The sequence below is a fragment of the Suricata suricatta genome, chromosome 5 (assembly GCF_006229205.1).
Source record: "Suricata suricatta isolate VVHF042 chromosome 5, meerkat_22Aug2017_6uvM2_HiC, whole genome shotgun sequence".
In the NCBI taxonomy this organism is placed as follows: domain Eukaryota; kingdom Metazoa; phylum Chordata; class Mammalia; order Carnivora; family Herpestidae; genus Suricata; species Suricata suricatta.
In genome coordinates this window covers 48,899,782-48,927,614 of record NC_043704.1, presented here as the reverse complement: position 1 = coordinate 48,927,614, position 27,833 = coordinate 48,899,782, and the positions used below count along the sequence as shown (strand labels likewise).

At 37.5% G+C, this 27,833-nt stretch overlaps 1 protein-coding gene across 1 annotated transcript in view; it reads left to right on the top strand.

Annotated features, from left to right (window-relative positions):
* IMPG2 (interphotoreceptor matrix proteoglycan 2) overlaps nt 1-27,833 on the top strand; it is a 76,950-nt gene that overhangs the window by 7,441 nt on the left and 41,676 nt on the right. Inside the window, exons 3-7 of the mRNA XM_029938698.1 lie at nt 4,084-4,250; nt 7,432-7,463; nt 21,353-21,402; nt 22,302-22,384; nt 27,706-27,822. Coding sequence (XP_029794558.1) covers nt 4,084-4,250; nt 7,432-7,463; nt 21,353-21,402; nt 22,302-22,384; nt 27,706-27,822 — 449 coding nt within the window. The remainder of the gene's footprint in view (nt 1-4,083; nt 4,251-7,431; nt 7,464-21,352; nt 21,403-22,301; nt 22,385-27,705; nt 27,823-27,833) is intronic.

The window sequence follows — 27,833 nt, the reverse complement described above, 5'->3', positions numbered from 1 at the left end:
TCTCTTATGTGGTTTAAAAATCGGATTGTTTGCCTTCTTATTAGAGAGTTGTAGAAATTCTTTAAATATCTGTGTCATATATGTATTTTGAATATTTTCTGCCAGAGATATCCTTTGCCTATCCATTTTTATTAATCATGTCTTTGATGAGTAGTTGGTATTTTGATAAATCCCAACTTCGTTTTTTCTTTTATAATTGTTGCTTTTTAAAAATTTTATTTTAGAGAGAGAGCAAGCGGGGGAGAGGGGCAGAGGGAGAGAGAGAGAATCTTAAGCAGGCTCCATGCAGAGCCAGATGTGCAGCTCAATCTCATTACCCTGGGATCATGACCTGAGCCAAAATCAAGAGTTAGATGCTCAACCAACTGAGCCACCCAGGTGTGCCTATAATTGTCGCTTTCTACGTCCTGTCTATGAAATCTTTGCTTATCCTCAAGTTATATAACTATTCTTCTGTGTTTTCTCTTAGGACCTTCACAATATTAGCTTCCATATTTCAAACTATTTTTTGTATATACTGTAAATAGGTTATTGAGATTTATTTTTTCTTTCTTTATGGATAAACAGTAAAATCTTGGTTTGTGAGCATAATTTGTTCCATAAATGTTTGTAATCCAAAGCACTTGTCTATCAAAGTACATTTCCCTATAAGAAATAATGGAAGCTCAGATGATTCATTCCATATGCCAAAAATATTAATATAAAGATGATTACAATACTGTAATATAATACAAAATAATGAAGAAAATACAAAATAGAACAAATAAATTAACCTATACTTACCTTTAAAAACCTTTGTGGCTGATGTGAGGGAGAGACGAGAGAGGAGGGTGATTGTGTAGGACGACTTTCACTGTCACTGGTGGAACCACTGCTATCTGTTGGCTCAATGAAATCTTTTTCATCATATGCACTCATCATATGCACTCGCACAGATGTTGACTACAGTACAGTATTAATAAACTATTGTCATATACTGCATTTAATGTAACTGGCAGTAATGCAGCAGAGGAAACAGTCTATATTTGCAGGCAGCCTGGTCTAGAACAAAGCAAAGCATTTCTAAGCTTACTCTTGTATGGAAAAGCGAAGGACTGTCCATAGGTGCTTTGAAATGACAAAATTACACCAGTGCCAGTTGTGAGCACCTTCCAACAGTCTGAAAAATCACTGATTTCTGCCAAACACCACGGCCTGAGCCCAAGTGTCTGAGCATGAGAGATGATCACCCATAATCCCACAGTGAGAGAGAGAGAGAGAGAACCATTGGCTCAGTTGTGATTATGTGATGTTAGGCATTGTGTACTACTTGTATTGCAATACAATGCTCAATAATCAAGTTTAAATTTATTAGAAATGTTTGCTTGTCTTACAGAACACTGGCAGAACAAGTTACCCGCAATCCAAGGCTTTACTGTATGGTTATTCAGTCTCACAATATTTTTTATAGTTACTTTGAATCACCTTATTTCATAACCAGTCGTTGTAAATGTTCATTTTTTATTCGTTTTTACCAACTCAGACTTTCCTTCTTTGCATTGTCTTCTGGTGGGCACTAAATTTTCATTTGGAAGCTTTAAGATGAAGCAAAGAAGAACTGTGATTCTACAGGCTGTCAGCCTTAGCTGGATTCTGGTGTATACTGTAGGATCAGAAGTTCTAAAAAGCAATTATAAGGATGCAGTTAGGTCACTGAAAGAGAAAAGTAAGTTTGCAAACAAAGGTTCATTTTAACCTTGAAAAGTCAATTGATAGAGAAACTTTAAATATTCATATATTTTCCTCTCTGTTAAAGCTTAAGGCTTGTTTTTTGGTTTAGACTATCTTCTATCAAGCAACTGTCAGATGCCCAGAATCCACTATGGTTATAACACTGATATTCATGTAGCACTATGTGACTTATAAAATACTCTCACAGGTAGATAGGTAAGGCAGTAATCATTTATCCAATTAAATAAAAGAGATGAGGGGTACCTAGATGGTTCAGTTGTTTGAGCCTCTGATTCTTGATTTTGGCTCATGTGATCCCAGCGTTGTGGGATTGAGCTGGGTGTCTGGCTCTGTGTTGAGTATGGAGCCTGCTTGATTCTCTAGTCCTCCCTCTAAAGTCCCTCCCAGACTCGCATATGCTCACTCTGTCTTTCTCTCTCTCTCTCTCTTAAACAAACAAACAAACAAACAAAAAGAGAGATGAGCACACTGAAGCACTGACTAGCTAGGTAAGTTACCTGTGGTTATGAACTGAGTATATGGTGAGGCTGGGACTAGAATTTAGACCTGACTCTGAGTTCAGGGGCTCCACCTTAATATGCTACTGGATAAGCATTCAGTTTTCTTGAGATGAAAAATAATAGTCCTGGTCTCTGTGCATTTGCATCCTTCTTTCCCTCTTAGTGTTCTGTTCCTCTTTCCTTCCATCTCAATCTGTCTAATGTGTACAGTGTCTGGCATTTGGCCAATGAAATGGTTACAGGATAGCAATACACTTAATGGATACAAAATGTGCAGCCTGTTTAGCATCTATTCAGATGTAATGCTTTGGAATAACTTAGATTGAATTAGTTTTTACTTTAATATAGTAGTACATTTCTCCTGAAAATCTTTTTTTTTTTCAGTTCTCCTATCTTAAAAAAATTTTTTTGAGTATTATTGACACACAATATTAAATTAGTTTCAGGTGCCTGTGTGGCTCAGTCAGTTGAGCGTCTGTCTTCAACGCAGATCATGATCTCAAAGTTTGTGAGTTCAAGCCCACATCGGGCTCTGTGCTGACAGCTCAGAGCCTGGAACCTGCTTCAGATTCTGTGTCTCCCTCTCTCTCTGCCCCTCTCCCACTTGTGCTCTGTCTCTCTTTTAAAAATAACCATTAAAAAATTTTTTTAATTAAAAAATAAGTTAGTTTCAAGTGTACAAGGTGGTGACTCTGCAAGTTTCTACATTATGCTGTGCTCACCACAAGTGTAGCTACAATCTGTCACCAGGCAATGCTGTTACCATATCATTAACTATATCACTTATGCTGTGACTTTTATTCCTCTGACTTATTCGTCCCATAACTGGAACCTTGTATCTCTCACTCCTCTTCACCCATTTTGTTCATCGCCCCATCTCCCTCCCTTCTGGCAACCACATGTTTGTTCTCTACTTTTATCTTTTTTTTAATTAATAGATTTTAATTTTTAGAGAAGTTTCAGGTTTACAGGAAAATTGAGCAGAAAGTCCAGAGAGTTACCTATACTGCCACTCTTCCACACACATATTTCTCCCTCTTATTAGCATTTTGTATTAGTGTAGCACATTTGTACAATTGATGAGCCAACATTGATATATTATTCTTAATTAGAGCTCATAGTTTAAGTAGAGTTAAGTCATTGTGTTGTATATCTTCTGGGTTTTGAGAAATGCATAATGACATGTATCCACTATTACAGAGTCATACAGGGTGGCTTCCTTGCCCTAGAAAACCACTGTGCTTCACCTCTTTGTCTTTCTCTCCCCCAACCCATGGCAACAACTGACCTTTTTACAATTTTCACAGTTCTGGCCTTTTACGAATATCATATCATTGGAATCATGCAGAATGTATCTTTTTCAGATTGGCTTCTTTTACTTAGCAATATGCATTTTAGTCTTCACCGTGTCTTTTCATAGCTTGAAAACTCATTTCTTTCTATCACTGAATATATATTGCATCATATGGATGTACCACAGTTTTGTTATTCTTTTGCCTTTTTAAGTATTCTCAGTATCTCTACTTTTATAAAGCACAAACATGGATTTTTTTTTAAGAGATGGAAAAAAAAACCCCCAAGACTGTGCCTTTTAGGAAGTGAATTAAATCTCTCTGCAAAGGAAAGGAGTGGGGAGTGGGAAATACACATTCTCTTCATATCTGAAAAGTTTAAATTGGACATACATAAACAGAAGAACTTTGAGAATCATTCCTATGTTCTTCTAGAATGGACCCTGTGGGCAAGAGTGCCTTAGGAATCTGAATAAACAGGTCCGTGGTTGTTGTGAGAACCTCACAGTACTTTCTATTAAAATAGTTTCTGTAAAAATACTTCTTTGTCTGTTGTCCAGTGTGTCAGGAAGCTGTCTGGGAAGCCTTCAGGACGTTTTGGGATCGACCTCCTGGCCGTGAGGAATATCATTACTGGATGAATTTGTGTGAGGATGGAAACACAACTATATTTGAAATGGGCACAAATTTTAGTCAGTCTGTGGAACATAGAAATTTAATTATGAAGGTAAGTGTACTAACAAGGGAAGAATTGCTGGACTATTGTAGGAGTGCCTACACACAGCTGAGGTTTGAAGGAAGAAAGATCAAAAGCCAAACACCTGTATTACTTTTGTTGTTGAATTAGGCTATCTGAGGAGCTGCCATAGGGCATGGCCTACTCTTTTTATCCCTAGCTCTGGCTGTTATAGTAAATATTGTTAACCCAGTAGGAGCCTCAGGCTTATGTTTACAAATGTAAATATTTGGAAACAATACTCAACAAAGATTTAGGCTAAGAATATAAATATGTGAGAGTCAAACACTCTCGCCAAAATTTTGCATATTATCAATTCAGAGTAATTGCCAATGATCCTAATTAAGATAGAAGATATAGTTCATTAAATAAATGTTTAGTAAAGTATAAATATGATTCTAATAATGAATGTGCTTACATGTTTTCCTTCTTTTAGACTTCATTTATTCTTAACAAAGGATAAATAAGCATGCATATAGACAAATTACCTGCCCACCTTCCCCTTTTCATGTAGCATGCATGGATTCATGATAAGAAAATAAAAGAGAGAGTGAGCAGGGGGAGGGGCAGAGAGAGAGGGAGACAGAGTATCCTAAGTGGGCTTCATGCTAACAGCAGAATGCCTGATGTAGGCTCTGTCTCATGAACCCTGAGATCATGACCTGAGCCAGAGTCAGACACTTAACCAACTGAACTACCCAGGCATCCCTCTTCTTTTACATTTTTAACTGGTCAATATTAATAAATATGAGAATAGCTACCAGTTATGTATATACCATGTACCAGGCCACACATTAAGCCTATTAAAAGCATATTTAATAAACAACAACTCTACAAGGAGTTACTAATACCCCCAATTTATAGATAAGGACATTAAGCATCAGAGTTATTCCTTATTCTAGATTACAAAACCAGATGGTCTGGAGTTTAAATTCAAACACAATTCTCTCTTTTTTTTTTTAATTTAATTTATTCCCCTTTACCATTGGGCCTTCCTTCTCAGTTATTACCACTTTTACAAATTGCTGTGGCTAATATGGAATAGCTATTAACTGAAAAACATACACATACACATATCTACACATGTTTATATTTATTTCAGTATTGCCCATCTCATTTGTGTCCATAGGATAGATCAGTTGACAGAGCAGCAAATAAGGATGATGTATAGCATATGTAGAGTTAGTATTAGCATAACAACAGCCTCTTGTGATGTTACATTGGAAGGTATTTTTTTTTTTTTTTACAGGTGGAACTTTTAGGAAGATAAGATCTGAAGGCATTCAAAATACATTTTCAATGACTGTTTAGTACAACATGCAGATAAAGGGGGTGATATGAGACCTGGATTGAATCTTTAGCTGAATGAGGAGGAATTTGGGATGAATAGTCCAGACAAAGGGGATAGCACAAGCCAGCTGTTTGTAGGGAATGACTTGGGCCAATATACAGAAGGGTAGGTGTGAAGAAACAGGAGATCAGACTAGAAGCTGGAAGTGTAGATAAGTCAGGGGATGATAGGAAACTGTTGATGTGGAAATGTTGGGATTCAGAGCCCTGGCCAAGAAAGAATTCTTGAGACCTCTTTGGTGGAAAAAGGACCAAAAGCACAAACAACAGGACCTGTGGGCAGAGCTGTCCTGGGATTCTGAGGAGTAACTGATTATATACTTGGGACTTGGGAGATGTAGAGTCAAGGGGAAGTTTGCAAAAAGATTTTCATATGCTAAAGAAGACTCACAGGATCCTGAAGGAGGCCTACCTATTGTCAAGCTAAGGTTGTTTTTCCCAGGAGCAAAACATTAACATTAAAACAGTTGAGAATTCCTGAAGAAGTGCCATACTCTGCCTGTCTCAAGTATTTGTCAGTGGGCTGTAGCTTATAGGAAATTTAAATTTATCTACATTTCTTTTGCTTTTGTTCTTGACATCATAAGTAGGTGAGTCACAGAGACTGATTGGACAGGACAGTTTTCAATTTTTAAAAAGTCATTATGTTTTCTATATACCACAGGGTGAATTAGAGCCAAGAAAACTGGAGCAGAAAAACTATTAATTCCTGTTTGCCTGAGGAAATGAGAATCCTAACTTGACAAAAGATAGAGAAAGGAAGCACAACAGATGCAAATAGGAAAAAGGATTAGTAGGAGTCTGTGACAGGTTGGATGGGAGTGGGAGAGGAGGAAGGAATGGCCTGGGAAGCCTCCTCATTTCTAGTTTGGGTGACTAGGACCAAGAACTCATACACAGAAGCAGCTTTGTAGATGTAGTGGGGAGATTGAGTTCACTTTTGGACATGTTGTTTTGAGCTATCTGTCAAATGTGAATTGCCTGATTTAGGTATGAAGCCAAGGAGAGTGGTTTGGGTTATAAATATTGCTGCCGGAATCATCAGGCTTGAGGTACAATTGAAAGCATTTAGAATGGCTGAGATTATCCTAGGAGAGTTTGTAGAGTAAGAAGAGCAATAAGTTATTTATAAATATGAGAGTTATTTAGAATAATAGTCTTTCCATTTTATACATGAGATATTGAGAGATTTGGCATTTTGCCTTCATATCTAAGCAAGAGAAAATGGGACTTGAAGTTACGTCTTCTAACTTTGTGTTTTTTATTATATTGGCCTCAAAATAAAATCATTAATTTAGAGGAAACTTAGGGACAATTTGCTTTGGAATGTCCCAAATGAGTAATCCAATTATTGACACATGGTATCTTTCTGTCTGAATTCTAAAGAAACAGATTTAGCATTTATTTTATCCACATGTCTCTATTATTCTAGTATGAGAGTTTCTAAAAATAGGTTAGATCACAAAAAACTTTGATTCTAAGTCCATGGAAGGTTAATGTAAAACTCAACCAATCTCCAATCTGTAGATATTTTTGGAATGATTAGCAAGTGAAGTCTATTAATCTGTGCCCATTAAGAAAGAGCACAGGGACTTTTGGAAACATAAACAGAGACTGAGTGCCAGGACATTCCCACAGTCACAAAACAAACTTGGCATCATTAGTACTTTGCTTTAACTATTTGCTTAAGAGAGAAGAACAACATAGATTTGTAAAATAACAATATAATGTTAGGGCATTAGTGTTTTCTATGCAATACATTTTATGTACTGCTTAATAACTGTCGTTAACTCACAGTCATGTTTATCCTTGTTTTCCTTAGAAAATGACATATGCAGAGGAAACTGTAAGCAGGTGAGTGTGTTTTTCCCCCCAATTTCATGTTTGGCAACTGAGATGTGTCATACCTATTCCAAGACTCACTCCCAATTTAATGGCCCCTATTTTTCTTGCCAGTTCCTGAAATGACCAGGGCTGTGGGTAAGTCCCAAATGCTTTTCCTCATCTTGAGGCCACTTCCCATTCGGTTGAGGGTATAGTCACAGTCACTGTGCTTGTTTGCTTTCTGAACTTGCCAGGAGGCAGACTTACTCCTTTCTCTTGAGTGAGGAAAATAGATTTCTGGAAATGGAATGTGGAATGAACTACTTTTGTTGAGGTTTATGGGTAATAGTAAAAATGTTATTAAATGATATGCCTTAGTGGAGAATAGTTTAATAAATGATGATTGGTGGTGTGGATCACTACTGATAAATGATGATTATGATTTTGAAATAAAGGAATAACATGCAGTGCCTTGGGCAGGTCAGTCGGTTAAGCATCTGGCTCTTGATTTTAGTTCATATCATGATCTCACAGTTCATGGGTTTGAGCCCCGCATCAGGCTCTGCACTGACAGTGTGGAGCCTGCTTGGGATTCTCTGTCTCCCTCTCTCTCTGCCCTCCCCCATTCATGAGCACGCATGTGCACGCATGCTCTTTCTCTCTCTCCCCACCCCCCCCCGCCCCCAAAGAAATAAACTTAAGAAATACAGAAAAAGCACAACTTTGATGAATCCTCAATATTAGGATCCTTGGCTCTATTGGCCTTTAGGTTTAGGATTAAGGTCATTTCCGGGTCCTGAGCCATAGCAGTACAGAGCAGATCATGGAAGGTGAGGGATTTTTAGTGTATAAGGATTAAAGATTTCAATTCTATCCATATTCACAGGATCTAGATTATGCCAGTGTGTGTGTGTGATTATATTAAAAAAACACCATTATGGCCTACAATCCAGGTCAGTGCCTCAAATTGGAGAGGAAGACAGATTGAAAAACCAGTTAGGTGAGTCAGTGTCTGGAGACCAAACTGGGCAGCAGGGTCCAGGCCAAAGCCGAGTTGGAGTACACATGTAAGTGTTAGTAGGGTGTATGTAGGGTTCAGATCAAACACGAGTAAACAGGACGGAAGGGGACTCTGTGGTCTCACTTCTTCGTACAGCTGACATTACCACTGAGTCTCTCTGTTGGGCCTGGGATGGAGCACCCACTTAGATGTTGGGCCATGTGCTTTCTTAGGTGTGGGCTCTTCACCACTGAGAAGCAGAGCTTGGAAGTTGCTTGTGATTGCCATTGCAACACACAAGCAGTGAATGAACTAAGTAATCTGGTAAGTCCCACCAGTCCTAGTAATCTGCATGGTTGTAACTAATGAAAATGGTGGCACATTTTACACATCTTATATGATTAAGAAGTATGTAAACACCATAATACATATGGCATTTAACCTGGAAGAAGTCTGAAGTTTACTGGGAAGTGAATGTTCGCAAGTCTGTAGCTTGTGGGTTATTATAAAGTGGTGGAAAGAGGTTCACCTGAAATAGGATGGACGGTTCTAACACCATATGAGGGTGGGTGTGGCTCATGGCACAAAGGGTAGCTGGAAGATGTTTAAGGTGTGGTGTATGTATGTTTTGTGTATTCCTGTCTGGGTCACTTCAGCTGGGTGCAGTTTTCTTTGGTTTCCTAGCATTTCTCAATAAATTTGAGAAATAAAGGAGAAATTTTGTGTTATGCTCAGTTGTTTCCTACTGTGTTAATCACGTTGGAACAAATTCACAAATAAGCATCCTAGCAGGACTGACTGAATCCCATATTCTTATTGATAAGGCACTGTCTGTACTATGCATAAGGAGCTGAAAATATTATTTACTGTTCTTAGAAAATAACATGTACAAAAATGACAATATATTAAAATATAAATGAATATTGAGAATTTTAGAATTTAAAGTATCTTTTCTGTGCAACCAGAACAGATGAGGCTGGGGTGGGGTGAAAACTGCCGACTGTTGCTAAAAGGGGTGAGCTGGGGTTTCACTGGGAGTGAAACCATAGAGTGGCCTAAGAATTCACTAAGCCCATGTTTATCCAACTTGAGTTCTTTCTTTTTTTTTTTTTTTAATATTTATTTATTTTTGAGAGACAGAAACAGAGTGTGAGTGGGGTAATGGCACTAAGAGAGAGGGAGACACAGAATCTGAAGCAGGCTCCAGCCTCTGAGCTGTCAGCCCAGAGCCTGATGTGGAGCTCAAACCCAAAAACTGCGAGATCATGACCTGAGGTAAAAATGAGACGCGTAAACCACTGAGCAACCCAGCTCCCTTTATCCAACTTGACTTCTATTGTGATCCATTGTAATCCTTAATTTGCTCTTTACTTTTCTATATTCAAATTTATTTTTTATGATTTTTTGGAAATTACTCTGTATTCTCTGTGTTGAGATTCTTGTGTTAGATTTTTATTGCTGCTGTAGTAAATTACCACAGACTTTAATAGTTTAAAACAACACAAATTTGTCCTATAGTTGCTTAGCTCAGAAATCTGACATGGGTCTTAAGGTGTTGGCAGGTTTGCCTTACCTTCTGGAAGCTACAGTTGAGAATCTGTTTTTGTTTTTGTTTTTGTTTTGCCTTTTCCAACTTCTAAAAACCACCCACGTTGCTTGGTTCATGACCCCCTTCCATCTTCAAAGCTAGTAATGGCTGGTCAAGTCTTTCTCACATTTCATCACTCTGACACTGTTCTGCCTCTTCTTATGACTACACTGGATCTACCTGGAGAAACATGGCCACCGTCCCTATTTTAGGGCCAGCTGATAAGCAGCCTTAATTCCAACTGCCACCTTAATCGTCCTTTGTATGTAACTTAACATACTCACAGGTTCTGGGGATAAGAGTGTGGAGGCCACTGTTGTTCCATCACAGCTGTTCTCTCTATGTGAACTCTAACCCACCTTGTGACATAGCCTTGCATCAAACACTCTGTTCAGTATCATTTTAAGCTTCCCCTACTATTGGCTCCCACTGTCTTTAAAAAAGAAAAAAAACATTTTCCAACCTTACTTAGGACCTTAAATCCAATCTTAGTTCTTAGACATCTCCCTATCATTGTTTCTCTCTCTCTCTTGAGTCTTCACCTTCTCACCTTACTAAATCCTTATTAGCATTTAAACATGCTCAAGTCTCTCTCATGTTCCCTATTTACAAAAGGCCTTCCTCCAGCACTTGTCTTACATTATAGTTGGAGATCTTGAAAGCATCTCCACTTAGCTCCAGTCAGTGCTTAACCCACTGCCTTGTGGACTTCCCGTATGGTCTCCATAACCGGTACAGAGCCCCACCTGGGTTATATGTTCACCAAATAGCTGTTAAATAAATAACCGAATTTCTGCTCAATTACCCAAGTTTATTATCAGGTCTCTGGTGATAGTCTCAATAAAAGGGCTGTTCTTTGGGATTTTATTTTGTATCAATTAACTTAACATTTGTCATTGAGGATGCCTATCATGGACCACAAAGCAAAATATACATTTTTTTAAGTAAATGTTTTATTCTGTTTGGGACATAGATATCCTTGCTCCACTATTACCTCTGTTTTCTTTTATATTTGGTTAGCATTTCATATTTTTGTGATGCTTCTGCATGTAATATTTCATTTAGTTTTCATCAATATCTTTGTGAAATAGGTAGGGTAGGGAGGTATTCTTGTTTTGGAGATTAAGTTCTTGAGGCCCAGAGCAAGTGAGATATTTTTCTAAGGTGAACACAAAGTTAATGATACTTCTGGGATCAGCACGGAGGATTCTTGGCTCTGTGTCTTGAGTTCTTTTGTTATCACGTGCTGATCACAGTTAACAGATTCAAGGGCAAAGCAGAGTATAGAGAATTGTCAAAGGGAGTAGTAATCTAGATATAAAATTATGCTTGGCTTATTTTTGAATTTATGCTCCATGTGACTATGATATCTTCTGATACAATCTCACCTGAATTCTGATAGGGTTAGGCAGTAGAGGCGAAGTAATAAATTATGTGCTGGCTGAACTGAGGAGATGAGAATCTGGGAGGTTGTTTGCTGCTGCTATTAAGTTAAAGATCTTAGCTGACCAACTTCAATTCTGTGGTTTGGCCTAGAAACGAAGTAGCATTTCTGTCTCCAAACTCAATAAAACTCTGTGTTCTAGCTCTGTTGTGACATTTTAGAGGATCCCTGCAGGAGGCATACCTAATGAGAATGAAAGGATTCTTGTTGTTAAGTGTTTTAGTGTTTTTTGAGAGTGGGGAAATGAGGGATTAAGTGTTGGAATGATTTGAATTACTGAGAGTTGCCTACTTACCATCATTAAATTAATGTTAATTTGAATTCAGTAAGTGAAATCTAGTTCTGCTGAAGTAAACAAACTACTCCATTGTGAGTGCTTCCTTAGAGAATTAACTTAAATTTAATTAATTAATTTGTTTGCTTATTTTTTAGTTGCAGTATTTCTCTTTTTAAATTTAAATTAAAAAAATTTAAAGTGAAGTATAGTTGACATACAATTTTATATATTAGTTTCAGGTGTACAACATAGTCATTCAAGAATTATATAATTGCAAAGTGCTTACTACCGTAAGTGTAGTTACCATCTGTCACCATACAAAAATGTTATTATATTATTTTTTTAGTTGCATTTAGTTATTTTTATTTTTTAGATGCTTCATCCTTATCCCTGTGACTAACTTATCAGACGTAATCTTCATGTGGAGGACAATTTCACTGAAACCATGTGAGGTCTGTTTCCTTTGCCATGTCATCCCAACTTCCATTTCTAGTTACTGTGGTGTGCTCTGTCTTACTTTGATGTCTTTGTTCTCTCTCCTCTCCATAGCTCTCCAACTTTGACTGGGTTTCCCTTCTTTTTTTGGGACCTTAGACACTGTGACCTTTAGGTCATTAAGTTCATGTAGGCTGTTATTATTAAGCCAAGTGAAATCATGTTGTTTGCCCGTCTAGTCAATATGGCTCATGTAAAGGCCATGTTGTGTGGAATTACGGTGAATGAGAGGGAGGTTTCTTAATCAAATGGACCTGTTTTACATCATAGCACCTCCATTGACTAGCTGTTCTTAACTTCTTCTAATATTAGTTTCCTCATATATATAAATGAGGATATTAGTATCTTCCTGTTAAGATTGTTGCCACAATTAACTGGATTAACCACAATGAAACACTTAACATAATGCTTGATTTATGAAAATTTTAGTTGTATTCATTTTTAAAAAATTTTTGTTTTATTTTAGAGAGAGAGAGAGAGTGTGTGTGCATAGGTGCATGAGTGGGGGAGAGGGGCAGAGGGAGAGAGAGTGCATGCTCATGCTCAGTGCAGAGCCTAACACAGGGCTCAGTTCCCCTTACCCTCCCTCATGGTCCTCTGTTAAGTTTCTCCTGTCATGACCTGAGCTGAGGTCAAGAGTTGGATACTCAACCAACTGAGCCACCCAGGTGCTCCTAGTTGTACTCATTCTGCTCTTGTTATTATTGAAAAGGGAACTAGATGTGGTTAGGTATGGCCTTGGACCATATCAAGTCATTGTGTCACCCAGAAAAAATTGCTTTCTTCATTTGGATTTCATTTTTTCATCTATAAAATGAAGGTATTGGCAAGTGGTTCTACCTGTGGACAACTGATAGACCCTATTCAGACCTGATTATGTTAATGTCTGTCTCAAATGCATTTCAATCTTATTTGCTTTTAGCTCTATTCCCTGCAACCTGAGAAGCCAGGCCCTTTCCCCAGGTATCACTCATAATAACGTCTTATCCAGATGTCATATTCCTTAGGTTCTTCTGGATGACAGCTCACTGAGAAGCAATTTCCTGCAAATGCACTATAAAATAACCAAAGTAATACGTTTAGTGTAATGGTTTAATATGTTATTCTTTCTAGATAGTATTTTTATTTTTATTTTGTTTTTCTTTTATAGTTTATTGTCAAGTTGGTTTTCATATAATACCCAGTGCTCATCCCAACAAGTGCCCTCCTCCATGCCCATCACCCCCTTCCCCTCTCCCGTACCCCCATCAGCCCTAAGTTTGTTCTCAATATTCAAAACTCTCTCATGATTTGCCTCCCTTCCTCTCCCCAACTATTGTTTTCCCCTTACCCTCCCTCAAGGCCCTCTGTTAAGTTTCTCCTGTTCCACTTATAAGTGAAAATATATGGTATCTGTCCTCTGCCTAACTTATTTCACTTAGCATGACACCCTCGCATTCCATCCATGTTGCTACAAATGGCCAGATTTCATTCTTTCTCATTGCCATGTAGTATTCCATAGTAAAGATAAACCATATCTTCTTGATCCATTCATCAGTTGATGGACATTTAGGCTCTTTCCATGATTTAGCTATTGTTGAAAGTGTTGCTATGAACATTAGGGTACATGTGCCCCTATGCGTCAGCACTCCAGTATCCCTTGGATAAATCCCTAGTAGTGCTATTTCTGGGTCATAGGGGAGTATTATTGTTAATTTTTTGAGGAAACTCCACACTATTTTCTTTTTTTTTTAATTTTTTAAATGTTTTTATTCATTATTGAGACAGAAAGAAACTGAGCATGAGTGGGGGAGGGGCAGAGACAGAGAGGGGCACAGAATCTGAAGCAGGCTCCAAGCTCTGAGGTGTCAGCACAGAACCCGATGCAGGCCTCAAACCCACTAACCATGAGATCATGACCTGAGCCGAAGTCAGAAGCTTAACCGGCTGAGCCACCCAGGCGCCCCTCCACACTGTTTTCCAGAGGGGATCTGCACTGTGTTCTAGAGGTTTACATTCCCACCAACAGTGTACGAGGGTGCACGTTTCTCCACATCTTTGCCAGCATCTATAGTTTCCTGATTTGTTCATTTTAGCCACTCTAACTGGCATGAGGTGGTATCTCAGTGTGGTATTGATTTGTATTCCCCTGATGATGAGTGATGCTGAGCATCATTTCATGTGTCTGTTGGCCATCTGGATGTCCTCTTTGGAAAAATGTCTGTTGGTGTCTTCTGCCCATTTCTTCACGGGAGTATTTGCTTTTCAGGTGTGGCGTTTGGTGAGTTCTTTTAGATTTTGGATACTAGCCCTTTATCTGATATGTCATTTGCAACTATCTTTTCCCATTCCGTCAGTTGCCTGTTAGTTTTCTTGATTGTTTCCTTTGCAGTGCAGAAGCTTTTTATCTTGATGAGGTCCCAATAGTTCATTTTTGCTCTTGATTCCCTTGCCTGTGGGGATGTGTCAAGGAAGAAACTGCTGCAGTTGAGTTCAAGGAGGTTGTTTCCTGCTTTCTCCCCTAGGGTTTTGATGGTTTCCTATCTCACATTCAGGTCCTTCATCCATTTTGAGTTAATTTTTGTGTATGGTATAAGAAAGTGGTCTAGTTTCATTCTTTTGCATGATGGGCCAGTTCTCCCAGCACCATCTGTTAAAGAGGCTGTCTTATTTCCATTGGATAGTCTTTCCTGCTTTGTCAAAGATTAATTGGCCATGCATTTGTGGGTCTAATTCTGAGTTCTTTATTCTATTCCATTGGCCTATGTTTCTGTTTTTGTGCCAATGACATACTGTCTTGATGATGACATCTTTGTAGTAGAGGCTAAAGTCTGGGACTGTGATGCCTCCTGTTTGGGTTTTCTTCTTCAGTATTACTTTGGCTATTCTGGGTCTTTTGTGGCTCCAAACAAATTTTAGGATAGTTTGCTGTTGCAATTTTGATTGGGATTGCCTTGAATGTGTAGATTGCTTTAGGTAATAATGACATTTTAACAATATTCTTATGATCCATGAGCATGAAATGTTTTTCATTTTCTTTGTGTCTTCTTCAATTTCCTTAATACATTTTCTATACTTTTCATCATACAGATATTTCATATCTTTGGTTAAGTTTATTCCTAGGTATTTTATGTTTTTTGGTTGTGCAATTGTGAATGTGCTCAGTTTCTTGATTTCTCTTTCTGTTGCTTCATTATTGGTGTATAAAAATGCAACCAATTTCTGTACATTGATTTTGTACCCTGTGACTTTGCTGAATTCATTGATCAGTTCTAGTAGGCTTCTGGTGGAGTAGGTCAAGTTTTCCATGTAGAGTATAATGTCATCTGTGAAAAGTGAAAGTTTGGTTTCTTCTTTGCCAATTCTGATGCCTTTAATTTGCTTTTGTTGTCTGATTGCTGATGCTATGACTTCCAGCACTATGTTACACGACAGTGGTGAGAGTGGACATCCTGGTTGTGTTCTTGATCTCAGGGGGAAATCTTACAGTTTTTCCCCATTGAAGATTATATTGGCTGTGGGCTTCTCATAAATGGCTTTTATGATGTTTAAGTAAGTTCCTTCTATCCCAACTTTCTCGAGAGTTCTTATTAAGAAAGGATGCTGTATTTTGTCAAATGCTTTTTCTGCATCTATCGATAGGATCATATAGTTTTTATCTTTTATCAAGGATATTGGCCAGTAGTTCTCTTTTTTTTGCTGGGTCTCTGTCTGGTTTGGGAATCAAAGTGATGCTGGCTTCAAAGAATGAGTTTGGAAGTTTTCCTTCTATTTCTATTTTTTGGAATAGCTTGAGAAGAATGGGTATTAACTCTGCTTTAAGTGTCTGGTAGAATTCCCCAGGGAAGCCATCTTGCCGAGGGCTCTTATTTGTTGGGATATTTTTGATAACTTATTTTATTTCTTCACTAATTATGGGTCTGTTCGGATTTTCTATCTCTTCCCATTTGAATTTCAGTTTGTTTGCATATAATTTTTCATAGTATTCTCTGATAATTCTTTGTATTTCTGAGGGATTGGTTATAATAAATCCATTTTCATTCGTGATTTTGTCTATTGGAGTGCTCTCTTTTTTCTTTTTGAGATGCCTGGCTAGAAGTTTATCAATTTGGTTTATTTTTTCAGAAAACCAACTCTGGGTTTCATTGATCTGTTAAACTGTTGTGGGGTTGTTGTTTTTTTTTTTTTTGGATTCTATATTATTTATTTCTGCCCTAATCTTTATTATTTCTCTTTTTCTGCTGGCTTTGGGGTGCTCTTTCTGCTCTGCTTCTAGTTCCTTTAATTTCCTCTTACATTTTGTATTTGCGCTTTTCTAGTTTCTTGAAATAGGCCTGGAGTACCATGTACTTTCCTCTTAGAACTGCCTTTACTGCATCCCAAAGAGTTTGGATTGTTGTATTTTCATTTTCATTTGTTTCTGTATATTTTTAAATTTCTTCTCTGACTGATTGGCCCATTCGTTCTTTAGTAGGATGTTCTTTAACATCCATGTTTTTGGGGGGTTTCTAGACTTTTTCCTATGATTGATATCAAGATTCATAGTATTGTGATCTGAAAGTATGCATGGTATGATATCTATTCTTTTATATTTATCGAAGGCTGCTTTATGACCCAGTTTGTGATCTATCTTGCAGAATGTGCCATGCACACTTGAGAAGAAGGTGAATTCCATAGTCGCAGGATGTAGAGTTCTAAATTTACCTGTCAAATTCATCTGGTCCAATGTGGTGTTCAGGTCCATTGTTTCTTTAATGATTTTCTGTCTAGTTGATCTATCCATTGCTGTAAGCGGAGTATTAATGTCCCCTGCTATTAGCACATTCTTATCAATAAGATTGTTTCTGTTTGTGATTCATTGTTGTATGTATTTGGGTGCTTCCAAATTCGGTGCGTAGACATTTATAATTGTTAGGTCTTGCTGATGGATAGACCCTGTAATTATTATATAATGCCCTTCTTCATCTCTTGTTACTGCCTTTACTTTAAAGTCCAGTTTGTCTGATATAAGCCTGGCTACTCCAGCTTTATTTTGACTTCCAGTGGCATGATAGATATTACTCCATTCCCTTACTTTCAATCTCAAGGTGTCTTCAGGTCTAAGATGAGTCTCTTGTAGATGACAAATAGATGGATTTTTTTGTCCATTCTGATTCTCTATGACTTTTCATTGGAGCATTTAGTCCATTACATTCAGTGTTATTATTGAAAAATATGGGATTAGAGTCATTGTGTTCTCTGTGGGATTCATGCTTGTAGTGTGTCTCTGGTACCTTGTATTCCTTGCAATATTTCTCTCATAGAGTCTCTCTTAGGATTTCTTGTAGGGTTGGTTTAGTGGTGATGAATTCTTTCAATTTTTGCTTACCTGGGAAAACCTTTATCTCTCTTTCTATTCTGAAAGACAGGCTTGCTTGATAGAGGATTCTTGGCTGCATATTTTTTTTTTTGGCTGCGTATTTTTTATGTTCCTCACACTGAAGATTTCCTGCCATTCCTTTCTGGCCTGCCAAGTTTCAGTAGATAGGTCTGCGACTACTCTGCTAGGTCTCCCTTTGTAGGTTGGGGCCCTTTTATCCCTAGCTGCTTTCAGAATTCTCTCTTATCTTTATATTTTGCCAGTTTCACTATGATATGTCATGCAAAAGATAGATTCAAGTTGCATCTGAGGGGAGTTCTCTCTGCCTCTTGGATTTCAAAGTCTGTTTCCTAACCCAGATTGGGGAAGTTCTCAGCTATAGTTTGCTCAGGTACTCCTTCAGCCTCTTTCTCTTTCTTCTTCTGGAATTCCTATGATATGGATATTGTTCTGTTTGATTGCATCACTCAGTTCTCGAATTTTCCTTTCGTGCTCCTAGATCAATTTGTCTCTCTTTTTCTCCGCTTCCTCTTTTTCCATAATTGTGTCTTTTAAATCACCTATTCTCCTCTCTGCCTCTTCAATCCATGCAATGACCACCTTCATTTTATTATGCACCTCATTTATAGCATTTTTTAATTCATCACAACTATTTTTAAGGTCCATAATCTTTGTATCAATAGCTTCTCTGGTGTCTTCCATGCCTTTTTCAAGCCTAGTGATTGATTTTATGACTATTGTTCTAAATTCTTGGTCAGTTATGTTGCTTATATCTGTTTTGAGCAATTCGTTAGCTGTCATTTCTTCCTGGGATTTCTTTAGAGGAGAGTTTTTCTGTTCGGTCATTTTGGCTAGCTTTCTGTCTCGTAAGTTTTTAAAAAAATTTTTAATATTTATCATTAGACAGAGAAACAGAGCATGAATGGGGGAGGGGCATAGGGATAGAGGGAGACACAGAATCTGACAGCGGCTCCAAGCTCTGAGCTGTCAGCACAGAGCCCGATGTAGGGCTCAAAACCACACACTACAAGATCATAACCTGAGCTGAAGTTGGAAGCTTAACCGACTGAGCCACTCTGGTGCCCCTATCTCTTGTAAGTTTTAAAAGCTTGTTATGCACTCTGCACCTGCAAGTACTACTATATCAAAGGAGGCTCAGAGACTCTCCAGGGCCTGTTCATTCAGGAGGTGTTCATTTAATGGTGTCCCTTGGTCTCTTTTGTTGTGCCTTTGGTTGCTTTATTTCTATACTTGAAGTGATATTTGGGACTCTCCACCATGTGTACTTTGGCTTGTTTCTTGAGGTAGCCCTTGAAAGGAAAACTGACAGACTAACAGCGAACAAAGGCATACAAACTCACCAATCAGAGACACAAGCAAACCAAATTGGAAAAAAAAAAAAAAAAGAAAGAAAGAAAAACAAAAACAACAAAAGACAAAGGGCAGTCTAAAAGCATAAAACCAGAAATCCCAGCTACAGATAAAGAGCAGGGTGGAGGAAATGCTGATGGAAGAGCATATGTAAAGAGAGAAATGACAGGGGTGGGGAGAAAGAGACATTGAACATTGACCAGGCAGAGAGACTCAAAGGCTTAGTTCAGCCAGAGAAAAAGGAGAATATGGTAGAAGGTGAGGAGAAAGAAACAAAGATAATGTTACCCAGAGAAACTATATAGTCTGATTATTCTAGAGAGAGAGAGAAAGGAAGGTAACGATGGAGGTGTAGAGTATGCATTAAGAAAATGGATTAAATGTGACTGTTTAAGCAAACCAATAACCAGAGTGCCCAGTCCAGCAGAGGGGAGAGATAAGAATGAGATAAGGGAAAATATATTTGAATAGCAAGAATTGATCTAGAGTTAATCACGGTAATGCATCAATGATGGTCTTGTCCTAGGCTCCGGTAAAAAAAAAAAAAAAAAAGTAGCTCTCCAGCCCAGATGGGCATGATATGGTGCAGGCAGGTCTTGCCTCCCCTGTGGGTCCTGTGACCTGCTCCCTGAGACCCTGCCTTGGTGTTTGTGGGGAGAAAAATGGCTGGGCCCCAGTCCCTTCTCGAGCCAAGCATTACAAATCACTTTTTTGGGTCCAATCTCCCTGTGCCACAGGCGTAGGCAAGGTGGGCTGTGTGTTATGTTCCAAGCCCTGCCTCCTTTCCAGATCTTAGTCCACGCGATTTAATGCCCAAAATGTAATCCGACAAGTCAGGGCCACTTTCTGGCCAGGGGTTGAGAAGGGGGAGTAGAGGAGCAGTTCCTCCTGATGCCCACTGGGACCGGGGCACCCAGCCCAAGGAAAGCACAACTATTAGAGATGGGATCTCTCTCTGAAGGCACTCTGGTTAGAGATGGGATGATAGGATCCCTCTCCCACCAGGGCCCAGTTTTTTCTCTTCTCCAGAGACAGTTCTATGAACAGTTTCTTTCTCTTCTCACTCTCTGCAGAGGGGCTCCCTCCACTCTGTGCCTCCAGGTCCTGGCCCATTTTTATCTTCCTCATTTCACAATCACGCACCTATGAGGCTGTCTTCTTAGTGGACTCTGTCTCTTTTCCTCCCAGACTCTTGCGGTTCAGTGTCCTTTGGCTTTAGCCCTTATTTGTTTCAGAGATGCAAGCAAGAAGTACGGCGCTCCTTATTTCTCCACCATCTTGCTTCTTCTCCTCCTAGATAGTATTTTTAAAAATCAGAAGAATCTTTACGAGATTTTTAAAAACTCACTTTCTCAAATTTTCTTTCTTTCTTTCTTTCTTTTTTAATTTTTTTAAATGTTTTATTTATTTTTGATACAGAGGGAGACAGAGCATGAGAGGGGGAGGGTCAGAGAGAGAAAGAGACACAGAACCGGAAGCAGGCTCCAGGCTCTGAGCTAGCTGTCAGCACAGAGCCTGACGCGGGGCTCGAACCCACGAACGTGAGATCTGACCTGAGCTGAAGTCGGAGGCTTAACCGACTGAGCCACCCAGGCGCCCCTCTTTCTTTTTTTTTTTAAAGATTTTTTATTTTTTAAGTAATCACTACACACACCATCAGGCTCGAACTCACAACCCCAAGCTCAAAAGTCACATGCTTCACCAATGGAGCCAGCCAGGTGCCCCAGTTTCTCAAATTTTCTATCAAAGCCTGGAATTTTAGGGAACATTGCCCTAGTTGGCTCCCCAACTCCAGTTCCAGTCATGAAATGTCTTTGAATGATCATACTTAATATCTGAATATTAATTTTAACTTTATAGGCAGCTCCACAATATGGCCATGGTTGTTTTAATATTAAAATGTTTTAAATTTTAAACTTTAATTAATCTTTTTACACTTCATTTTAAACTTTGTTAAATTTTATTTAATTCTAAACTTTAGTTAATTGTAGTTAATTTTAAACTTTATTTAATGTTAGTTAATTTAAATTATTACATAAGTCCAGTGACTACCATGACAATGCCAGTCTAGAGGATTAAGAGATTAGAGACAGAGATAAAGAAGTAGATAAATAAATAAACAAATAATTTCACATAGTGATAACTGAGAAGAAATCAAACAGACTGATAAAATAGTAGGGAAGTACTTTATATAGGGTGATTCTACCTGAGTAGAAATCAGTACATATAAAATAAATTAGGAAAACTATATTTTTTCAAACCTTGTTAAATCAGTACTTGGGTTTGGGAACAGTTGTTTGGAGATCTAGTGAATTCTTTTTTGGAAAATAAACCCCAAAATATATCCACATATTTTTATTATTTTTATTAATGTTAAACGTTTTTTTTTTTTTTTTTTTACCTTAGCTTGGAATTATCATCTCCAGTTCCTGTTGGTGATACCCCAGCATCAGGAGGTGTGTTCTTATGCATTTATTCACTTTTTAAATTATTTGTGGCTTAAGATGATCTTGTAAGCAGGCACACATTCCACCTCACATTCAAAAAATGTCAGGCTTCTGTCTCCTTATATGTTGTTTAAGAGTCTCAAGAAAGTAATTGTGATTTCATTTATTTTAAGGCATTATGTTGTGGGTACTTAAAGATCTTTAATTATTAAGTACAATACATTCGGAAAACTACTTAAAACAAACGTATGACCTAAAGAATTACTTTAAGGCAAACACTCTGTAACCACTGCTTATATCAATAGGTAGAACCTTTCTAGCTCCACTAGTTGTCATTTATCTTGTATGAGTTTCTCAAAGTAAAGATTTTTCCGATTGCATTCTGTGGTGTACTTTAACATGTTTCCTTGATTTTTGTATTCCCTATAAATTGATAACTGCTTTATTTATTTTTAATTTTTTTAAAAAGCTTTTCTTTATTGCAAATTTCAAACATACACAAAAAAATAGAATAGCACAGTGATCCCAGCTTCAACAATGATCAACTCCTAGCCAGTCTCCAACCTTCACCCACTTTCCCTGTCTGGTTCTATTACATTTTTCAGTATCTATCCCTTTACTAGGTGTTTTAAGGATAAAAGTTTTGTCTGTACCCTTAACAAATCTTGCATAGAGGCTGGCCTATAGTAGGTGCTCATTAAATGCTTGTTGCATGAATGACTTAGTTGTAATTATTTTCTCTTCTATGAAGACTCTATGCAAATGTGTCTTAAGTTTAGAATGTGCTGAATTTCCAATTGAAAAAGCAAATGACTTACAGGGATTGTTTTGAAGTCAGTTCATTATTTCTTGATATGATTCTGACTTAGGGACTAAAGTCATGTACATGTTTTTGTTTTTCTACTTAGGTGCTGTTCTCAGTGTTCCATATCCAGGGGTGACCTCCTATGAAGGTGCCTCAGAGAGCAGCAAGGAGAGTCCCGAGGAGAATGTGAGTGATGCTGTGTTTTGTTATTTAGTTATTAACATGGAGAACAAGGGTTAAGAGAGACTTATGTTCCACTGACAAACTGCACAAAACTTCATGTGGTTTCCTTTATGGAAATGTAGATTCTAAAACCATTATATTAAAAAGAATCTAGGATTCCTTGGAGAGCTGAGTAAATTTGATTTTGCAAGAGACAGTTTCAGGCTGTAAATGAAATAACTTGTGCTTGGGGAATTGTCGTCATCATAAACTCATTGTCTGTTTACTGTCATTTGCCTATGTTCTTCTGTCACATGATAGATGAGAACTTAGCCTTCTTCAGAGGAAAAGGATGCAGGTTTTATGTAGTTGAAAAATCAAGAAATACTGTGCCTTTTAAATGCATCATTATTAACAGTAACCTATCAATGAAATGATATTACATTTACTTTCTATAATATTCAGTTTTAAAAAGGAAGTACACAGGCTGCCCAGGTAGATAGAAATATTTTGTTAGGAATTCTGTCAAATATGAATTTTTAAAATTTGGGGATTTATAAATCTTAGAGTACTTAATACAGTGCAAACTCTGATTGAACATATTCACCAGAAAGATGCAATTTAGTTGCCTTGCACATTTTCTTCACAACTTTGACATTTTAACTTCTCTGTAATCAGGTCAAATCACCCCACTCTGCCTCCCTACCTTCCCTCTCACTGAACAAAGCTGGTAGTAGTATGGGATCCCTGAGTGGATTTCTGAATCAATACATTTACCCTCTGTACAACTTTATCCAGACTAGATGCTGCTGAGAAATATCGCCATTTGATAAATATTTGTGAATGAATGAATAAAAAGTGATACCATGGTTCTGACCTTGGGACACAATAGTTATGGTTTAGGTCTGGGAACATTTATAGAATGAGATAGAATTCCCTATAGTAAAAATGAAGGAATTGTATGTAATTGGAACATCAATATCTGAAAGAAAGGATAATTTCAAGCCAATTTATAGAATCAGTAAGAAAACAAAGTAGTATAAAGATACCTAACAAGAATTAACCGACTGAGCCATCCAGGTGACCCTATCCCTCATGTTTGTTAACCACTCTTTAATAATTTTCTTTGTCTCTTTGTGTTGGATCAGATATGTCTTCCAGTTTACTAATTCTTCCTTCAGCTTAGTTTAATTCATTGTTCAAATTTTCCATTGTTTTTAGAATCCTTGCTTTAAATGGAAGTCTTCAAAAATTTTTTATTTTATTAAAAATTTTTTAAATGTTTATTTTTTTTTGAGAGAGAGAGAGCGCACAGACAGGGGCAGGGCAGAGAAATAGAGGGACAAAGGATTTGAAGCTGGCTCCCCATTGACAGCAGAAAGCTCGATGCACAGCTCCAGTTCACAAACCATGAGATCATGACCTGAGCTAAAGTCAGACACTTAAAAGACTGAGCTGCCCAGGTGCCCTGAGTCTTTTTTTTTTTTTTAATTGAAGTGTAGTTGATGCACAATATTATATTCGTTTCAGGTGTATGACATAGTAATTTGATAAGTCTGTAGTTGTTCTGTGCTTACCAGAAGTGTAGCTGTAAGTTTCACCATTATGTGGGAGTCTTTGACCTTTCAAAAAGTACAGACCTTTAACTTTTTATCCTATCCTTTTGTGGTTTTCAAAACTAAAGTCTAAATTACAAAGGATCAGCAGATTTATCGTGTACTCACACGACACTAATTCATCTCTCTTGAGTTTTCTAACCTGTTTTTCTTGACTTATTGGGATTTCCTTTACTTTCTTGCAAACCACCTATGCATTAAAAACATTAAAAAATATTGACTCAGCACTTTAGGCATCTGTAGCAGAAAGATTACTAAGAATATTTCTTTTATAATAATACTGGAAATGGAAGTTTTGATCCAAATTTAGCAAGATAAAATTTAATACTGAAAAATACAAAATTTTGTATAAAATTACATAAGACTAAGAGTTTTGTGGATGTTAGTCTCTATATGAAGCAGCAGAATGATGCAGCTACTCGAGGGGAGCTAGTAAAAATTAGTGGAATTGTAGATTGTGTTAATAGAAATATAGAATCTGTTATACGATAGGTGGTATCCTATCATATTTTAATTGAGCAGACCTCACTTGTGTGTACCACACTCTAAGAGCCTAAGAAATGTCTGGAGAAGAGGCACTAAAGAAGTCAGGGAGGTCATGATAGCAGCCCATATTTATTTAAAGAGCTGTCTGGCAACCACCGTTTTTATGTATGTCCCAGATTACAGAACTGAGATCAGTGGTAGAGTTTATAGGAATATACATTTGGGCTTAATATTAAGAACTTTGAATGGAAGTGGGTGAAATGGGTGACGGGGGACAAAATGTATAAATTTCTAGTTATAAAATGAATAGGTCATGGGGATGTAAGATACATGGTATCTATAGTTAACAATACTGTATTTATTTGAAAATAGTTAGGAAAGCAGGTTTGAAAGTTCTCATCACAAAAAAATTTCTAACTATGTATGGTGATGGATGCTAATTGGACTTATTGTGATGAACATTTTGCAATACATATAAATATTGAATCATGACATCATAGGCCTGAAAGTAATATATGTTTGTTTTAGATCAGTTATACCTTTGTTATATATCAGTTATATATCAGTAATATAGGTTTGTTATATATCAGTTTGTTATTTAATAGTTATTCTATTAATATATGTTTATTATATATCAGTTATACCTTAATAAAAATGCCAAAAAATATGTAAGTGCCTGATATGTGCCAGTTACTGTTTTAGGAGGCATTCTGATAAATAAACATGCACTATAAGCTCTGTGTGGTATGCACTATGATAGGACAAATGCAGAATGAAATAGAGCATTAGGAGCACTGGGTCAGTTTTGAGAGGGCAGTTCTGAGAAATTTTCTGGTGGGGCTGAGGTCTGAACTGATGGTGAATAGTATTTACCAGAGGAAGAGAAAAGTGAAGAAGTCTCACTGAGGTCTCAAAGCAATGGGAATTATACTGCTTAGGCACAAGAAGAGAAAATTTGCTCATTGCTTGGTCTGTAAATGGGAATTTAACATGGCTAGAGTAGATAGTGGAAGGAGGAGGGGAGGAAGATGAGACTGGAAAAGGGAAGCAGGAACCGAGTTGTGAAGGGCACAGAAGAAAGAAAAAAAAGTTAAAGAAATTTCCAACCATGAGGGCTTTTTTATTTGAAATGTAATGGTCTGTCTTTGAAACTCCCGACTCTTTCTCATCAGAGACATTTAAACTGAGGATGAGCAGCCGTTTGTCAGGGATACTATAGAGAGAATTCAAGCATCACAAGGGATGGTAGGATCACCGAGATTCTGTGCTATTCTGTCATTTTGAAGGTCTGATTATATCATCTATCAATGATGAAAAATGATACACTGAAGCAAAGCCTCTGTAGTCTCTTCCTGACTTTGCCATTGGATTGCTGTGAGCCCTTAGGCTAGTCATTCTTCCATTCCAACCCCTCTTCTTCTATATCGAAATGGAGGGACTTGGATGAGCTCAAGTGTATATGACATGTAGCAGTCACTACTACTAGGATTCTAGTAGTGTTTTTTTTTTTATTTCCCTCATTCTTTAAACAAATTTTTAAAAATGTTTTTTATTTATTTTTGAGAAACAGAGAGAGAAAGTGCGAGTAGGGGAGGGTCAGAGAGAGAGGGAGACACAGAATCAGAAAACAGGCTCCAGGGTCTGAGCTAACTGTCAGCAGAGAGCCTGACTGGGGGCCGGAACCCACGAACTGCAAGATCATGACCTGAGCTGAAGTCGGATGCTTAACCGATTAAGCCACCCAGGCACCCCTTGCCCTCATTCTTTCTATATTTATTACTTGGAATTCTTCTGTAAGGCACTATTGTCAACTCTCATTTATTTATTAAATCCTCTGTTTCTATCCATATGGACTCATGGGTATTTATCTTATTCTTTGGATTATAATTCATCATTTATTGTTCAGATTGTTACAGCATTGGTCACTGGAAGAGCTGGATTTTACTCTTACAGAATACCAAAGTTTCATTGATACTGTTTTAGATTCCACACAGCAACTAATCTTTAAGTAATCACCACTTGTTGAGTTTGGTGTAGTATCTAAAAAGAATCTCTACAATTTAAAAAAAAGCTATTAATATATTTCCCCCTTTCTGGCTCAGTTGGTGAAGTATCTAACTCTTGATTTCGGTTCAGGTCATGATCTCACCATTGATGAGATAAAGCTCCATGTCAGACTCTGTACTCACAGCAGCACCTGCTTGGGATTCTCTTTTTTTCTCTCTCTGCACCTCCCCAACCTATGCATGCATTCTCTCTTGCATGTACATGTGAGCTCTCTCTCTCTCACAAAATAAATAACCATTCAAAACTATATCTATATCTATCTATATCTCTCCCTTTTTATTTTTTTATTTAAAAAATTTTTTTAATTTTTTTTTTTTTTGATAGAGAGACAGAGCATGAGAGGGGGAGGGGCAGAGAGAGAGGGAGACACAGAACTGGAAGCAGGCTCCAGGCTCTGAGCTAGCTGTCAGCACAGAGCCTGACACAGGGCTCAAACCCACGAGGGTGAGATCTGACCTGAGTCGAAGTCAGAGGCTTAACCGATTGAGCCACCCAGGCGCCCCTGTATCTCTCCCTTAATACTTTTCTTCATGTGCTTCAACTAAAACAACATAGTGCTACTGATTGAATACAGAAGCAGATATGAGAATCCACTGTCTTCTTATTAAGCCAACTAAATTAAAGAATATGTAAAAATATAAACACTCTTATATGTTCATTTTTTATTTTGCAAAATATGTTATTTTTATAATGTGAGTTTATTTTTAAATGAATAAATATTTTAAAATTTTCTCTTTTAATTTCTTTGGTAATTATCTATAGATATAGTCCAAACAAACAAACTTCTTTGTGTTTCTTAATGATTTTTAAGAGTTTCAAGGGGTACTAAGACCAAAACATTTGAGAACAACTCTTCTAGGGTACTTTTAGATGATAATATTAGTATAGTCAACTCTTTTAACTCACAGATGGTCAACTTCGGTGGTTATCTGTGGAAAATGTTCTGTCTTTCCCTGAAGCAGTCATTGTGTGTTTAAAGGAATGTGCAAATGCACAGTAATTTTAATATTAGCCTATGTCTTAAGTCTACCCAATTAGTTCCAAAGTCAAATACTGTATAAAAGGCCATCATTACAGTTTGTTTTGGCACAGTGTATGATATATATCAATCAGTAGATATTTGTTGATTGCATGAGTAAACATTGACATTTTTTGGATTTTTCTCTAAAAATCCAGATTAGCAATGAAATCGAGAATGTCATGGAAGAAACCACAAAACCAGCAACTGAGCAGATTGCAGAATTCAGTATCCACCTCTTGGGAGAGCAATACAGGGAAGAACTACAGGATCCCTCCAACTCCCA